At 37.7% G+C, this 19,229-nt stretch overlaps 1 protein-coding gene across 4 annotated transcripts in view; it reads right to left on the bottom strand.

Moving 5' to 3' along the window:
- ANK3 (ankyrin 3) overlaps positions 1-19,229 on the bottom strand; it is a 618,703-nt gene that overhangs the window by 511,198 nt on the left and 88,276 nt on the right. For all 4 annotated transcript variants that reach the window (XM_045568777.1, XM_045568776.1, XM_045568774.1 and 1 more), the window contains exon 2: positions 9,583-9,621. In XM_045568777.1, the coding sequence (XP_045424733.1) occupies positions 9,583-9,621 (39 nt within the window). The remainder of the gene's footprint in view (positions 1-9,582; positions 9,622-19,229) is intronic.

The following is a 19,229-nucleotide window of genomic DNA, read 5'->3' on the forward strand; positions in this document are numbered from 1 at the left end:
CTCCAACACTCTTATAAAGTATGCCTTATCCTTGAGACAAATAAGTAATCTCCACAAAATTAAATCACTAAGTTCAAGAGTTAGAAGGTAGAAAGTGGACCTTCTCTTTATAAAGCAGCAATATTCATCATCTACTCTCTATGCTGTTCCCAAGATTGCTACTGAATAACAGAACAAGATTTAAGTTTTGCTGTCTCAAATTTTCAGCAAACACATTATTATAGTGTAATCTTTTAGTATCTTCCACCATCCTTGTATATGGCTGATCACAGCACTGGACAAGTCCCTAAAATATCCCTAATTCATTGCCAGAGTCTCGTCTTAAAAGCTTGAGCCTAGTGAACATGATCAGTGAACGTAACCGGCATCAGAACAACTGCTAGGCACAGACCAGCTTTCAGTCTGTCTCCATCCAGGTTCCACGGGAAATCCATACACAGCACACATTACTAGGTGTGATGGTTCCACAGACTCAAATGTTGTCAAAGAAAGAAGAGATATACATAGAAGGATTCATATGTATTCATGGGCTGGTCTTAGTTTCTCTATGCATCGATGCTTAATACTCAAGCCAACAAAGAGCAGAGTTTGCTTCTTACAAGAAAACCATGAGAATGGGGGCTATGTGGTCTCTTAAATGAGTGAGTCAGATAATGCAATAAAGGCAAAAGCACTTGCCAAAGCAGGGCTCTATGCACAGGTAGGTTGTGATTTTGTGCAAGTCATGTCATCTGGGCTTCAGTGTCTTTATCTATAAACTTGTATTATTAACAGCTTTTCTGCTCATTTCATAATGATGATCAAAAAAAATCAATCATGTCAAGCAGAGTAGCAGAAAGCACATACAAACTTCTAAATACTCTTTCTGACTCTACCCAACAGTTCCTTGTCATGCTGGTACTGATTATCCCCAGAGCTTCAAATAATTACTCTAAAGCTGCGGTCCCCAACCCCTGGGCCACAGACAGCCAGGAACCGAGCTACAAAACAGGAGGCAGGCAAAGCCCCACCAGCACCCAGAGGCCCACCCCCGTCAGATCAGTGGCAACATCCGAACCTCATAGGAGCCCAAACCCCACTGCAAACTGCACATGCGCCGGACCCAGGTTGCGCTCCCCATGAAAATCCAACACCTGATGATCTGAGGTGGAGCTGAGGTGGGGACACCTCCTACCCCCCGTCTATGGAAAAACTGTCTTCCACGAAGCCAGTTCCTGGTGTCAAAAAGCTTGGGGACCGCTGCTCTAAAGTGACCAATTTCAGTTTATTTCTGTCTATAAAAAAGTGCTTAGGAAAAAAAAAGTAGCTTTAACATTTGACTTTAAACCACCAGAAAATTTAGCGGTAGTGGTTGATAGGCAGCAATATTGACAATTAGAAAAGGAACATAAAAATGAAAGGAAGTCGGTCATTCGTCAGTTCTCTGTATTTCCTGATTTTAAGAAATGATACATTTCTTAGTTTTTTTGATGGTAGAATGAGAACAAGAATAAACACAATTATAAATTGTGTTGGAGAACATTTTCTTTTGGAACACTGATAACAGTACAACACTATGAATACTTTAAAAGCTTTTTACTAATCAAATTAATTGGTCTCATGAGATGATTTAGAAAAAATACACAGAATCCTTTCTAAAACATACATTTTTGTAGCAAATAAGTCTTCCCCCCATTTGGTTATTAAAATATTTATTTTTTCATTTAAAAAGTATGACTTGTATATAAAAGGCACTTGCACAGCTGTTGAACAAAAAGTGAAAGAACAGTTATCAATTTTAGACACTGGGAAGTGTGTCTAATAGCTGATTATGGTAAAAACCTTGCTCTGCTTGTACTTAGGACCTGTTAACTTTTCTCTGGGCATGTTTAACATCATTGGCAGAACTGTTGAGTTTATTTAATAAGATAAGCAGGTGGGAAAGGCCAGTCTTTATGAGGGAATGCAGAATTCACAGAAGAGAGAAGAGGAACCTGAGATGGAACTGTCCCTCCTCAGCCAAGAAACGTTTTCTTCCGTGGCTGTAAGCCTTGACTGGCCACATTACTCATCTCAGCTTCCTGCACAATTTCAAAAGCATCCCCTACGTCATGAGAAATGTTGTGCTGGAATCATCAATAGCCAACTCTACTAGCAAAATGTGACTCACCGCTCCCCAGATCCGGCAGGAAGAACACTTGCACATAACAGATGTATGGAATACACCCAACAAGCTGTTGCATACTGAGTTCAAGTCTCATCTCACGCAGAGGTATCAAGGAAATGAGAGGGCTTAAACCTTTATTTGAATTGGGACAGATATAGGACTGCAAAGAAAAATATAGTCTTTATGTGAGAAAAGCCTTATTTAATCAGGTTTTCTCTCTACATACATGCATTTATTGAAGACAAGAACTCAGAAAAGCATTCTCTTCCAGGCCAAGGTGCAGAAAACTCTTATTTGCTCAGTGATGCTCTGTGCTTTGCATCATACTGGGTGTTATAAACAATTCTGCGAGGTGGGTATCACATCTGTTTTACAGATGGATAACCAGAGCTCAAAAAGGTAAAGGGGCTTGCCCAGGGATACTCAGAGAGTACAAGATGGGGTGAAATTTGAGTTTGCTTCAGTCTTATTTTCAACCTCAAATTTATCTTATGCCACACACTGCCTCCCTTTCTAATATAAAAAAAAAAAAATTACTAAGAGAGGCGGAATCCAGCCCAGAATACCTAAATCATTGCAAAAGGCTGCCTATTGAATCCTGGAAACTTTCTGTTAAAGAGCAACATATTTACATGCCAGAAGGTTTTAGCATATGTTCTATCTATATCATTTCCAAGTACCTATCACCATAGCATTCAGGAATCCTGACAAGACTGACATTTTAATTGCTGACTCTTTTCTCAGAAGGTTATACATGCCTCAAATTATAGCTGGATATTCAAAACACTGGATCATAGTTGAAATAAATAAGTGAAGTAAATAACTGTCACCAATATGGCTTTACTGGTTACAACGCAAATCTAGCAAATAGAAAAGTATGGTGGGACATAGGAGGCAGGGTCAAAGTAGCTCAGGTGAGTAGTTAAGATCAAGGCTGTAATCCAAAACCAGAGAATGGTTAGAAAGAGGAGGAACTTAACAGCTAAAGGAAAAACCTGCCCCCACACAGCTCTTATCAGGAGCAGCCACCAGCTGACTTCCCTAGGAGTGGCTAGCCACAGCCAGTACTTCAAATGTCACACCTGGAAAACCATGACCAATTTTTCTGGTTTCTCTTCTCCCGATGTGTCAGCAGGCAGCATGGCCTTGGACAGGGCATGATTTGGAAAATCAGTGGGATCTGGGTTCAAACAGACCTCTGCTTTTTACCAACTACTTTGAGCCTCTGTTCCCCCATCTGTAAACTGGGCATAATCAAACCAGTTTCCCAGAGTCAGTGGAGAATCAAATGAGATAACGTCATGTAGCACATAATGGTCACTCAATAAATGTTAGTTCTGACACTTTATTTATTTGTTTTTTCCCCTCACCATTTGAAGTAATTACGAATCAGCAGACTGGTCAGACTCAAAATGCAAATTACAATTGGCTACATCAGGAAGTCTTTTTCTCCTTTGTGACTCCAAGAAAGAATATATATATATGCCCTACTTTTTCATGGCCCGAGACAGAATTGTTTATTACAATAACCTCTTGAATTGGGAGTTACAGTCTAAGCAGTAGGTGATATGTTATTATCAAGAAGGAAGCCTATCATTGTAGCTTAGAGAAAACAGTATTTAACACATTGGAGCTCCTCCTCCTGGGAGGAATTAGCAGAGTAACTCCTACCAAAGGCTCAGCAGGGATCTGGAATTCCAGAGACTTTCTAGATCTCTGACTTATATGCCTGTTTATGTGTCTATATACAAACACACATATTACATATAGTAATACCCAGATTTCATATATTTAGTGCCATTACAGACATTAGATAGATAAACATGCATGATTAAAGACCAAAATGAGATTAACATTCTTCAAATCCTCTTGTCCTATTTTTGATCCACTTTAGAATATTTCAAATGGATGTAGGGTGTGGGACATGTGAGCCAGGGAGCCATGCACCGGAAGAAACTTTGACCATTTGACCTTGAAACTGAGTTTTAAAGCATCTTTTCCAAGCTCCACCACCAGGTCCTTGTCTAGTGTTTCATTCCTATATTTAAATTTTTAAGTCCTCATAGTTTTCTGGGTTTAAGCACCATCTCCTCAAAACTGGTACCTGGAAAATGGGCTTAGAATGCCTTCAAATGAGGAAAAGGAAGGAAAAGAGGGGATGTCTGTATAGTAATGGCAGTGAGAGTTAAAATTATCAAACATATATGCTTTTTGAAAATGGTACATTCTTGTTTAACTCTCATAACAACCCTATGAGATAGGTACCTGTTATTATTCCTCTTTAGAAATGAAAAAACTGAGGGATAAACTGGTCAAGCACCTTCTTCACAATTCCTAATGAGTGACTAGCCAGCTGGACTCCAGCCAAGGTGCTGTCACTGCAGAGTTCTCAGTCTGAACCAATGAGCTACACCGCCCTCTGGAACGACGTGGCTGTGAGCAGGAGACACTGCATTATCCAAATTAGGACCATACTTTTTATCATACAGATGAGGATCGAGACCAAGAATTTACCTTAGAATTCCAGGGTACTATTTGAGTTCTAGGGACCCAGTTATGCAGTGTTCACATGTTAAGCCTTTTAGATGTGATAATGGATTTAGATGCGGGAAGGATAAACCCATCAAAAGGTCTACCACAAAGGGGACTTCTATGAGAGTTAAAAAAAAAAAAAAAGTGAGATAATAATGACAGAATACAGAAGTAGCTTGTAATCTACTGCACTGCTTCAAAGAGATGAGCATTCATGGATACCTTACCATACCATGATCCATAACGGCATCCAATTTAATAGGAAACACGTGTATACTAGATTGGTCTCTTAGCTTAAAACTGAAAGTCCCCAACATGACTACAGCCTATCTTTTCAGCCATATTTACCACCTTACCAAAAATATGATCCTAAATTGTGCCCAAACATATTTTCTAAAAATTTACATATTTGAAAACAATTCCACCACAGCTGAAAACAATCACTTACTGAATTTTTTTAAATTGAACTTCAAGGGTTAATCATAATATAAAAAGAATGAAAAGACAAAAGCAATCTAGAAGAATATTTGTCACCAAAATAATAGCCAAAGGATTAAGAGTATTAATATATTAAAAGTTAATATAAGTTGACAAAAAATACTAATACTGTAGTAAAATAATACCCAAAGACATGCATAGAAAATTCACAGAAGATGTTAAATATATATTATGCATGAAAATATACTCTTTCCATTAGTATAAAGGATGGGCTCCTTTTGGAAAAAGATTCCTTTACTGAGTACAATTTTCATTGTTGGTCTCTAAATATTTTATTTTTAGAAATGAAACTTTTACTAACTGCCAAAATCTTGAATCTAATAACCAACCCAAACTAGCAAAGTATCACCATCACATTTTAAAATCATTTTCCAGGGAAATATAATATCCTCACCACAGACTTGAGCAAAGCAATAATAAACCTATACGAAAAAAAGGAAAATTGATTATTCTTCCATCTTCAGGGAGACTGAAAACATCATCAAATGTCCTACAAGAAAATACTATCATGTCAGACTTCATTTCTGAAATCTTTAACATCTTAGGATGGTTCCAGAAAAAAGAGGGGCAACTGAAAATTAGATTTTTTTCAGGTGCAGAAGGATCACAGTATCATTTTGTGAGAACATATGATTAACGGTTTGTGGTTATGGATCTTTCTGTCTGCTGAGCCAGAATTCTAAACTGGCGGGTTCTAAGTTGACGTCACTTACTTGCATGTGATAAGTAGAAGTTAGTAAACTAAAGAGTTGCCACTTATAAGATGATTTCTATATGAGTAAATTGTATACTTTTATAACTATTCTGATTAAGTGGTGTTAATTTTTTAATCTTCCGCACGTGCATATTTGTGTTCCTAACACATTTGTTAAAGGGCCTACAATAACACTATTCTCTTTAAAACAGAAATCCATGCAAATATGTCTTCCCTGAACATCACAGGAAGGTGTTTAGGGACTGATGTCACAAAGTGAAATGGGAGTCTCCTCCTCCTACTGGCTGCACAACTTCAAGAGCCCACTGGAATTAGCAGAGGAAGGACACACCTGCGCCACCGGATCAGTCCTGAGGGCAAGTGAAATGACAAAGGATGCAACCAGAGCACTCTTTCTTCCCTTCTCAACCTGACATAAATCAGTCTCTCCGCATAAAGCCCTTCAGGGCAGCCTCACTCTGGCACTGTGGTAGCTCTGATTTGTTCTGAATGTAGAATGAAAACAAACTTTCTCAAGCAACCAAAATCACCCACGCATTTTCAGCCAGCCTCCTTGTAACCCATACCCTTAAACTGAGCATGATTCAATTCTGACAGTTCTTAGAATTGTGTCATCAGGATTCGGGTTGCCTGACACGATGCAGCATTGTTCCTGATGACTCATATTCTGCAGCTCAAAGACAAAAGAATTCTATCAGAGAGGCTCACGCTCTCCTTCATCCTTTCTATTAAGTACATCTAGCATCCTGACAGCACACCTATCTGCAGATGTCAAGCCACATTTACAGACAGCTACATCAAAGGCTTGCCTAAGCAAGACTTTGGCGGGCGAGATGGATAAAGTGACCTGTTTCTTAAACGTTGCCATTTGATTCGCATTGTACAGAAACACATAATCAAAGCAGTGATGGGGGCTGGGGGGGGGGATGGGGAAAGAATTACATACCACTCAAAATAAACGGTTTTCCTTTCATTGTTATTGACACTCTTCTTATTAAACTCAGAATTCATCCAACCTCCTCCTTCAACCTGTACACTGTGAACTCCTATCTCCTCATTCTCTGATCCCAGGAGGACTTGGATATTTCAGCCAAATGAGGAGATTGAATGACAGAGATTCTGAAAAAGGATTCCGTGCTGCCCGCTGAGGCCCCGCACACCACTCTGCTGGCAAAGTGGGTTAGACCTTTACGTGGCAAGAGCTGCAGGGGCCGAGTGGGTGCCAAGCAGCAAACTACCTCCGTAGAGTTCAGGGCTCTCACTTGTGGCGTGTGCATTCTTTGAAACTATGACTAGGAAGGAAGAAGAGAAACTAAGCTGACAGGACAGTTAGGGCTCCAAGACACTGAGGCAGTGGAGTTTACACCCAGATGGGTAAGAGGCCCGAAGAGATGCTCTCAAGATTTCAAAAATGTAAAGCAGAAGAAACCCTTCATGTTGAGTATGAAAGGCATCAACTCCCAGCCTCTTTTTGCCCCAGTCTCAGTTTTAATCACTCACCTAACTGAATTCCTGGTGGAATTGGAGCCTCTAAAGCAATCATTTCAGCCTGGCATTCCCAATAGCTGCTTTGTCTTCCGGCACATGAGTACAGAGTATTTCAGTAAAGACAGCATTTAACCCATGTATAAAAGATTGCTACAGGAGGTAGCATCTCTCACGCACAACCACACATTCATTTCAGAAGCTGTTTAAATGGCTGAAGGATATAAATGAGGTTGGACTGTGCACAAATATGTGAGTAGAACGGAACAAGAGAGTCCTAAATTCATACATGAATAGGTGTTTCACACTCATAAATGCTTTAAGGAAAACTACAATATTGCAATCGAGATATAACAGCCTATATTTTTGTTCTTCATCAGAGCATCAGTGAAATTCATGTTCCTTTCCTTCTAAAAATTATATCAATTATTAACTATACTACATCTAAAATTCTACAGCACAGAGAATGCTTTAGAGCAACCACAGAATCCTGGAAGTTCTGGCATGAGGGAAGCTGGGAGATTCCCATTTCTGTTTTGATTGTGCCATTATTATTTCAAACAACCACTTAAGATTTTTACGTATCCAATTATATCAAATGAGTTTCAGATGAGACCTATAAAAGCCTGTCTTAGCTTTGAAATTATGAAGATCTTCATTCAACTCTGCAGATAGTCACTAGTTAGATCTATGCTTCTGGTCCAATTATCTAACATATGATTCTATTTTTTATCTTTAAAAGATAAAGACAGTTATACTTCTGCACCTTAAAATTATTGAGAAAGAAAATACACTAAAAATACAAAACTATTTTGAAAGATAGAACATATTATACATGGCTAAGATGAAATTGTGTGTACCCAGATAAATCTGATTTTAGCTTATTACTAGTGACACAAATAATCCTGACCAGCAACATCACGACATCCTGCCAGACGGGAACCCTGCTGGCGACATGATGAGTCTACTGAACCAATATAAAAATCTTAATAGACTACATTATCATTCTTAGGAGTAGTTAATTAAAAAAAAATCAGCACTACCCTGTGCTTTCACTGATCAAAAAATATCATTTTAGGAAGATAATTCAAGTGTACTTATGCATCAAAGGATTGGGTAGTGAATATATTATAGAAGCAAAATAATTAAAAGTCCATAGATAGCAAATTTGAGTCAATTAATATTAGCTGTCACCATATGAAATAACTGGTGTTCGACTATCTTTGACCCACCAAATGGCAATTTCACATACTCCAACCTAATAAAATATATGCATATAAATGCAGAAGTCATCTTAATAAAAACACTAACTATAATAATATGAATTATACTGATATTTATTGAGCTCTTATTATGGCACGGGGCTAAATATTTTATCTCAATAAATTTTCACAATAAACTTATGAGACAGATACTATTACGAATCTATTTTCAAATCAGGAAAATGAAGCAAGTAGAACTGACATTCGAATGCAGTCTGTCCTAATCCTTCCTTATCCTGCTGGTTGGAAAGAAGAGATACTAAAAGCAGAAAGACTGGTGGATGTTATGAGCATGTGGAAACATGAATGGTGAGCACTCCAGGAAGACGGTGAGCACTCCAGGAAGATGTGAAGCTAAAAGGGAAAGAGCTGCAGCATTTACCCACCACCGTATATGAGAAAGGTGGCCTGCATTGCGCACTGAGCAGAAGATCCTTCAAGGCTACACAGACATATTAGGTTATCACAGCTAAAGGCCTTTCACTATGAAAATCCTCAAACTGGCTCTCCTTGTTCTAAGTCTGGATCTAGAAGCAAATACCTGATCATCAGACTCCCAAGTAGACTTTTCGTCTTCATGGTATTATTAGTGGAAAAATTGAGGCTGTATCAGTCCCCTAGGGACACGATGACTTTGTACATGCCATAAAATCAAGCCTCAAACTGCACAGCAGAGGAACAGACTTGAAACACAGCTAACAGCCCTAAGGTCTCGTCCTACCAAGAGCACATTTCCAGGTGACCAGGAGGCCCCACTAAGCAAAACTATAAAATCTTTTTCAAATTATTCTGTAATTAAATAATAATAAGAAACTGGTTTAAAAGCATCATCTCATGTAAATAATTCATTTGAGTCCATGTTTATATTAATAATTATAACAAAGAAAGGAAACTTGTTCACAGAACATAATATATTTGTTAAGCTTAGTGTTACTTTTCATTACCTTTCTGGAGCTTCGTGAATAATAGGATCCAATGTCTCCCTAAAAAAAAAAAAAAAGAAAAGAAAAAAAAGAAATAAACATTTAGCGAACATGAAAGAATTTCATATATCTACCATGACAGTGACTTACAAATGTACATTACTAATGGACTTAAAAACATAGGAAGTACCTTAAAAAGGGACAACAAGTAAGATAGAAAAAATATGATACATTCTAGTGAAAACAAGATATCTGCAGGAAATGCTTAGATAACTACAAATCAAAGAAAAGCATGCACACCAAACCAATGATACCCATAGTTTGAATAGAATTTTTAAAAATAGAACTATGCCAGATACACAAAGAAGTATAATCCTGAACTTGAAATAAATAAGCCCATGAGATGCAATTGTAACAGTTATAATAAAGATAATGCAAAAGAATTTTCCTCTGTGTAAAAATGCTGGCACGGGAAAACATTTTCCCATATCATTTTCTTTCACAGCTATTATGAGAAATCCATTTTCTCTCAAACTTCATTACTGTAAATATTGTTTACCAAAGGCCAGAATACAAAGGCATGTAAATGCCAAAAGCCTGATTATGCAAGAGATGACATGACATGGATCCTATAATATTATTACAACCTCAAAACTGAAAACTAAGGACCCCACTCTGAGTACAAGAACTCTAAAATGAAGTTTAAAGCTGACTCTGTTTTTACAAAATCATGACTTTATTCCATCAGGAAAAAAATGTGTTTAGCTTATTTCCTATTAGGGTATAATAATATGTGCAAGATGAAAATTATTCCAACTGGTATTGAAATCTAAATATAAGAAAGGAACATCCTACTTTGTAGTTAACTCTAACTACATTTGCATAGAGTTCATTCAACTCTATCGAAGGCTATTCAAACTGCCACCACAAAATATTATTTTATCTTGTCAGCTTTAAAAAATTCACTATCAAGTCATAAAGAATTAAGTCTAAAATTTCAAGTTCCTATTTGAGGTTCCAATAAATGAAAATAGAAGGAAATTAACATTTCTAAAACCTCAACTTTATTCTTGGTTTCTCAGCCACATTTTCTAATTCAATCTTCACAACTTCTAAAAGAGTAAATTTAATAACTCTGCATAGTCATAAAAGCAAAGTACATTCATTGTACAAAATATGCAAAACACAGAAAATGAAAATTAATCATAATGCCACCACTCAGAAAAATTAATATTTTTTGTGTTGTTCTCTTTCAATACAGTCTCATATACACAGTGTTTTAAATAAGATTGAAATTATTTCATATATGCAACATATGTTGCCTTTTTCTCTTAACATCATATCATTTTCCCATATAGTAGTCTTTAAAAATATGATCTTAATCATAGTCTTCATATTTACATGGCAAATCTGTTCAAACACTTCCTGATATTTATAAGTTATTTTTTTATTTGCCTAGTACACCTCACATTGCAATAATTTCATTGCACAAAAATCTTGATTTTATATCTGCTAATTTCCATAAGTGAAATTCACCAAAATGGAATTGCTAAACGGAAAGCAGAGACTTTTTTTCATGGCGCTTGCCTATCCTTTGCCCACCAAAAGGGCAAAATCTATAGATTGCCCAGCAAAAGAACAATCAGCAGTGTAGGACAGTGTAGTGCCTTTTTCTCTAAACATTCACAAACATATCTTGGCAATTTCATAAATTACATATTCATTTCATAGTGAAAATTGTATCTACTTTTTATTCTAGTTTTTTTTTGTTATTGTAACTGAGCAATTTTTTAAATTTATGGTAATTCTCCCCTTTGTATAGCCTTTACCCATTTTTACCTAGGAGATTTGTGGTTTTCTTATTGATTTGTAAGAGCTTTTTATACAATAAGGATATTAACCATTTGTATAATTGTATAAATATTTTCATTAACTTTTCCAGTCTGTTGTTCGCATTTTGGTTTGGTTTATAATGGGTTTTGATGCACAGGTGTTTAAATTTTATGTAGTCAAACATATCGATCATTTATAATGTTTTGTGGTATCTTCTATGGCTTTTACGCTTAGAAAATTCTTCTCTAGTCCAATATCAATTTAATAGTTACTTATATTTTCTTTTACTTGCCCTCCAACCCTTGTCATGGCCTTTTTACCCTTGGCTTCTTTTTTTTTAATGCATATGGAATTCATCATAGGTATAGCATGAGACGAGTACTTATGATTTTGACCATTGCCTCTTCCAGAGTTTCCCCAGCACTACTGGTGAAATCACTCATTTCTTTATGGTTCTTCTGTGTGAATTTGCTTTGAGGCACACCTGAACTCTGATGTCAATTTTGACACATGGGCAAGTCTGTCTTAACAATGCCCACCTTGCAGTCTTGTTGTAAGGATTAAACGAGGTAATGTACAGAAAGCACTTACTTCAGTGCTTAGCACAGCATATGTGTTCAATAAGCCAACAACTAGACACCAGATTCAGGGATCCCCATTTCTGTTCCTCTGATCCATCTGTCAACTCTTTTCTTACAGTGTAAACTTTATAGAACATACTAATATTTGGTCAGAAGAAATAGCTCCAACTTCTTCTTCAAAAAAATGTCTTGGCTCTTCCTACCTGTTTGTGCTTTACATATGCCCAGCTCACTTTTCATTAGTTATTCTTAGGATGCTCTTTTCCTGCAATTCTCTCTTTTTTTTGGGGGGGGGGCATATTTTTTTTTTTTTTGGCACAGGCCAAAATTTCTAAAACAATGTTTAAAAGTAATGGTAAGCAGAGATATCCTTGTCTTTTAACTGATTAAAATATTAAAGCTTCTAGGGGTCCATTATTGATTTTGATGTCAGCTGGGGGCTTAAAACAGGTCATTTTTATAACACTGTGGAAGCATCCTTCTGTCCTTCATTTTATGAGATTAAGTATTTTTAATCGCTATCCACAGAAGAAATTGATTTTTACAGAGGTAACATGAGTTGCTCAAAGTCTTGCAGCCAATACCTGGTGGGGCCTGAATACACACCCAAGTTATCTTTCTATTTTCCATTGCAATTATGTTGCCACTCTGTAATACAGTCAGTCTCCAACCCAATAATATGTTTTGTCCCAAATTTATACATAGCCATAATTTGTTTAGACCTTATAAAACATCTTCTTATGTAAGTAAAGCAAGAAAGGATAGCTAGTTTCTCAGCTCAACTGAAGAAACAGAGATCATCCATTGTTACCCATAGAACTATTCCAGTATTCACCAGTGTTTCTATGGGAAAGCAAATTCAGCAGGAGACAGCAGAAACACAACTGCGACTCCTCGTCTAGTCATCTCATGGGCAGGGAGAACAAAGAACTCCCCATAGCTTTGGCCACTGACGACACAAACACCAAAGCAGAAGAGGGTAAGATTTTGAAAGGAAATAGAAACTCCTGGAGGAAGTGGGTTGAGAGCTAGCAGATGAGACTGAGATGGTGGTAAACAGCAGGACAGAAGGAGAAAGCCAGAGAAGAGTGATCCTGGCCTCTTTCTCCTTCCCCATAGACCTAGTAAGGTTGAGGGTGTCTACTGAGCAGAAGCCAAACATAAATTAGCTCTGGCCCCTCTGTGGTCTTCTTCCCAATAACCCATAACCCCAATCTAATCATGAGAAAAGCATCAGACAACTTCCAAAGGAGGGAGAGTCTACAACTGCAGTCCCCAACCCCCGGGCCAATACTGGTCTGTAGTACCCCCTGACTCCAAGGAAAAATTGTGTTCCATGAAACTTAGGAAAGGGGGGCATACAGCAAGAGGTGAGCGGCGGGCAAGCCAGTGAGGCTCCTCCTACACAGCTGCTCCCCATCACTTGCATCACCACCTGAGCTCCCCAACTCCCCCCCACCCCATGGATAAATAGCCTTCCATGGAACCAGTCCCTGCTGCAAAAAGGCTGGGAACCACTGGTCTACAAAATACCTGACAAGTACTCCTCAAAAATATTAAGGTTATCAAAAATAAGGAAAAGACAAGAGAAGCCTAAAGAGATGTGACAACTAAATGTAATGTGATATCCTGGTTTGAATCTTAGAACAGAAAAAGGACATTAGATAACAACTAAAGAAAATCTGAATAAAGCATATACCTTAGTTGATAATAATGCATTAATATTGGTTAATTGTGACAAATGTATCATGTTAATGTAAGATGCTAATAATGGGGAAAACTGGGTGTGGAATATATGGGAACTCTGTACTGTCTTAGCAAGTTTTCTATAAATCCAAAACTATTCTAAAATGAAAAGTTTAAGAAAAAGGGAGAAAAACTGCCTTTATTGAGTTTTTTCATTATGAAAATAAATAATGTAAATTTAAACAATACAGAAAACATAAAGATACATGTAGCAAACGTTTGAAATCTTAGCCTGCCTTTAACATTTTGGCAGTTCCTCCAGACTGTCTAGTGTCCACAGAGTTGAATGTGAAAATTTTTATATAAATCAGCTCCTACATGAAACACAAACAAAAATAAGATTTGGCCCCTCTGCTTTCCTTTTCGGGACCACCAGTCAAGCTCTGATCCAAGTTTTCCCTTCTCCATAGCCCACTGCTTTACAGAAAGGCAATTTTGCTTCTATTCACCTGATCCGAAATAAATACGTGTCTTTCTGTGCTGCTTTAGGATAATTTCACTTTAGCAACTGTTGAAAAATCAACAGAAAATGAAAACTGCAAATAAGAAAAAAGTTCCAGTTTTAAGAAGCTTCATAATTGAAGTTGACCCCGTAGTGTTTCCTGGAAGTTAATTATCTTGGCCATCCTTTCTCTGGGTCACTTCTACCCTCTTCTAGGAGAGCTCTGTCACCTCCCAGGCTTCCTCCCTTCTAACAGGACCTCCAAATACTGCCCCTCCATAACGTCTCTGTACTCCAAAACATACTGATCCTATCCTCTTTTCCTCCCCCCACCCCCGGCCTGCCCCTAAAGGAAGAGGCCCGAGACTCTTCCTAAGACCTTATCTGGGTGACAAAGCCTTGACAAAACTCACCCTTCTCTGATATCCAGCCTCACAGCAAGACCCTCTCCAGCCCTTAATCCTGTCCCCTTGGCCAGGTGCAGTGGCTCACACCTGTGATCCCAGGGAGGCCAAGGGGGCAGTGGGAATCACGTCAGGTCAGGAGTTAGAGACGAGCCTGGCCAAGAAAGCAAGATCTCATCTTTTTAAAAAACAAGAAAAATTAGCCAGACGTGGCAGTATGCCTATAATCCCAGTTACTCAGGAGGCTGAGGCAGAAGGATCACTTGAGTCCAGAACTTCGAGGTTGCAGTGAGCTATGATCACACTATTACACTCCAGCCTGGGTGACAGAGCAAGACCCTGTTTCTATAAATCAATCAATTAATCAGTGAGGTAAAGCTGGGGGAAAAATATAATTTGGGGAAAAAATATAATTTGGGGGAAAAATATAATCTGGACTGTTTAAAAAAAAAAAAAAAAACAGGCTGGACATGGTGGCTCATGCCTGTAATCCTAGCACTCTGGAAGGCCGAGGCAGGTGGACTGTTTGAGCTCAGGAGTTCGAGACCAGCCTGAGCTAGAGCAAGACCCCGTCGCTACTAAAAATAGAAAGAATTTATATGGACAGCTAAAAATATATATAGAAAAATTAGCCAGGCATGGTGGTGCATGCCTATAGTCCCAGCTACTCGGGAGGCTGAGGCAGGAGGATCACTTGAGCCCAGGAGTTTGAGGTTGCTGTGAGCTAGGCTGACGCCACGGCACTCTAGCCCGGGCAACAGAGTGAGACTCTGTCTCTAAATAAATAAACAAACAAAAACATCTGTCCCTAACCTAAGTTCCTCTTCCCCTGTTCTCATTCTGCCAAACAGGTCAAAATCATATGCTATGAGGTAAAGTGATGTATATAAATAGAATTAGAATCAATTAAATAGAGTTGATATTGGTATAATTGCTAGAATAGAATTTAAATAGCAAATATCCCTTTTGCTTTTCTCTTTCCACAGGCCAAGCCACATCGCTGGGGTGTCACAGAGAAACACAAATGCTTGGTTCTTCACCCTTGTCTTGACATCAATAAAAACGTGCCTAGGGCTCTCACATTTTATCTACTTGGCCTACGAAACAATCCTGTAGAACATCAGGGTAGACATTATTATTTTTATTTTATAAAAGGGGAAACCAATGAACAAAGTGATTGTCTGTAGTTATATAGTCAGTAGAGGAAACCGATGAACAAAGAAATTGTTTGAAGTTATATACTAAGTGGCAATACCAGAACTTGAACCCAGGACTTCTGTTGTCAAATCCAAAGTTCTTACTGTTTCCTGAAACTGATTCCCACAGTCAGAACCATTAGTTACTAAACTTTTACAGCTGTAGCACCCCAGAAGCAATCAAATCATGGTTCATTTCTCAGCAACTGTTCTCCACTAGGACTATTCTGAAGTCCACAGTAATTACTTCAAGACTGTCCTACACAATTCTTGCTTCTTCCTTGACTGAATAATCCTTTACAGTAACAAGCCAAGAAATATAGGTCAAATCATGTCTGAGTTTATCAGGCAGAAATGTAAGTTATAATATTACTACAAATGCTAAATAAAAAAGATTGAATATAATTTATAATAATTATGTACAATCTTCAAAACGGTTTTTTTAAAATAATGACCATTTCCAAGAAGATCTTGAATTTGTGATTTTTCCATGCCTGACATATTTCTTATGTAGATATCCAGCTAGTCAATGTCTATGAAATAAAGAATGAATTATTCTATCCATGATTCAAAATGTGTCTCCATCAAAGGTGTTTATTATATTTGTGTGAAGATTAAGTTTAGTTGTGTGAGTACCATCAATATAAAAAAAGAGTTAATCCTTGTATGTGCCAGATGCTATACTAAAGAGTTTACAAATATTATCTTGTTTAATCCTCACATAATATCCCTATGAGGTAGGCACTTTTATTACCCCCATTTTATCTACAAGGAACCTGAGGCACAAAGATAGTTAGTAACTTACCAAAAGTTACACAGTAAATAAATAACAGAGCCTAGATTTTAACCCAGGTTAGGTGACTCCATAGTCCAGAGGATTTTAATAACTCGTAGTTTCCAAAGACTTTCATTTGATGGGAAGAATTAGGCATGAATTTAAATGTTTATATGTTGACCACTAGAATCAAGGTATGACATCTTGAGAGCAACACTGTTAAGAAACCACTATTTGTGTTGTTGCTTTTCGTTCTTCCTTGAAGTGGCTGCTTTGTATTTAGCAATAATGCTAATTACCAAGACCATTTATTTTTTTTAAAGTGGCGATTTTCTTTAATGAGTAAAAAGAAAGAAAACTTATACATCCTCTAATAACAAGTAAAACCACTAGCCTTTGGAGCTATTAGGCATTTAATGTATGCCTAGCACAAACCATATTTAATCTTTTAAACAAGATTAGGTAGGAATTATTACTGTTCCCATTTTACAAATCATGAACCTGATAGTTAGAGAGATAAATTAAATTGCCCGCAGTTACACAGCTTATTATATACATGGCAAAGACAGCATTCAAACCAAGTCTGTCTTCAGAGCCCTACTCTTAGCCATTCTGACCTGCCTTCCGTCCAATGCGCTGAACATTGGTTAAATTAGAGAAAAGCAATCTGAACAAATATTTCTCCACTGCAACCAACGCAAGGCAATACAACATAGTGTGTTCACTTACACCCACAAACGCACCCGCCGATATGCTGAAGAGAAGTGCCAACTGGAACGAAATGCTCTAAAACAGACCTTTGGGGGAGAGGGGTGCTAGAACAGTAAGAAATTACAAAAAGCAATACTATTTCCCTCACTTATTTACATAATTAAAATGCTAGATTGTTTTATCCTGAATTGTACATTTTATTTTTATTTCCTTCAAGAAATAAGCCTATTATAAAGCTTAGAAAGTACAGATCTCCAAATGTATCATTTCAAATATACTTGAGTAAATAAACTGAGATGCTTATTATTCATAATATTATTGTTTTAAAGAGCAGTGAAATAATTCATCACTGACAAAGCAACATTCCAGGCCCTCCCGGAGTGGTGTAATTCAGTGCAGGTTTCAGACGTATAACACCGACCAACTTGTTAAGAGAAGTCATCATTCTCTTGTTAAACTCAGACCAACGAATGCAGTTAGAATGAACTACTAGAAAATTTCAAGTATTAATAGCATAATTATTGTTACCAACTTTTATCTAGTTAAAAAATATTTCAAATATCATCTGTTCTTTTTTTCAAGATGACATTCAAGTGATATAATGAAGCTCTGTAAAGAACAAAGATTATGGCTAGGTGCGGCGGTTCATGCCTGTAATCCCAGCCCCTTGGGAGGCTGAGGCAGGAGGATCACTTGAGGCCAGGAGTCGGAGCCCAGACTTGGCAACATAGTGAAACCCTGTCTCTAAAAAAATTTTCAAAAATTAGCCGGGCATGGTGGCACACACCTGTAGTTCAAGCTACTTGGAAGGCTGAGGTGGGAGCATTGCTTTAGCCCAGGAGTTCAAGGTTACTGTGAGCTACAGCCACTGCATTTTAGCCTGGGCAACAAGAGTGAGACCCTGTCTCTAAAAAAAAGTAATAAAGATTCTACTATTTGTAGAAGTATTACTGATATGGACCAGTAATGAGTTTGATCCACCAACTCAGCTGACAATGTAGTAGCAACCCAAAGTGTAAATTTTAACACAGACAAAAGCTATGCTTGATCCCTGGGCTAGAATAACAATGCAAGATCAAAGTCAACTGCAGCAAAATGCTGCCAAGGCTTACCCAGTCTAGCAGTAATCACACAGTGGTGAAGAGTGCAGTTTCTAGAGCAGACAAACCTGAAATATCACCTCCATTTCATCTCATCTCTGATGCAATGATGATTTTGCTGCTACTCAAAGTGTTGTTAGGATGAAATGAGGTAATGGATGTAGAATGCCTAACTGCTCAATACATACTAGCGGCTGGAAATGTTATCAATTCAGGTCTCTTGTTTCACAGGCATGTTAGGAAAATCAGTAAGTTGGAGGTTAACTAAACTAACAAGAAATATGCTTGAGGCTTTGAAAATCCCTCCTAAGGTAGAAACTGAAGATAGGAGCTATTTCTGTCTTGTTCACCATTGTATCTCCTATACCTGACATAGTAGCTGATAAATACATCCTCATTAAATACATTCATTATATGAACAGATACATTTAAAAGAGTTATCTTCATGTAAGTATACTAGAACCTATGACAAAAGTGTATTAAGAAGACATCATAGGTTATTGCATAGGAAAGTGACATGACTAAGACTGTTCATTAGAAAGATTTATCTGGCAAGAGCATGTTGGTAAGACTGAAGAGGGAAAGAGATAAAGCAACTCAGCAGTTAAGGATTAACCTTGTCCCAAGAGCGGTCTGGTCTTTGCCCTTAGCTCCTGGGAAGTGATCTTTAAGCCCTTGGAATATCCTATTCGATAAGAGTGGCTTTGTGCCACACCTCACAGTCTATGCTAACAATGTGATTTATGGTGCGGTGCCTGTGGCTACACGGTATCACCTTGATCTCCGAAAGGTCTGGAGACTAAGGTGAACTAGGGACCAGTCAACAATATCTGTGTGACAAACTATGCTTATGTGACTGAGCCTCAATAAAGAGTCTGGA

Source organism: Lemur catta, chromosome 14, assembly GCF_020740605.2.
Source record: "Lemur catta isolate mLemCat1 chromosome 14, mLemCat1.pri, whole genome shotgun sequence".
NCBI lineage: Eukaryota > Metazoa > Chordata > Mammalia > Primates > Lemuridae > Lemur > Lemur catta.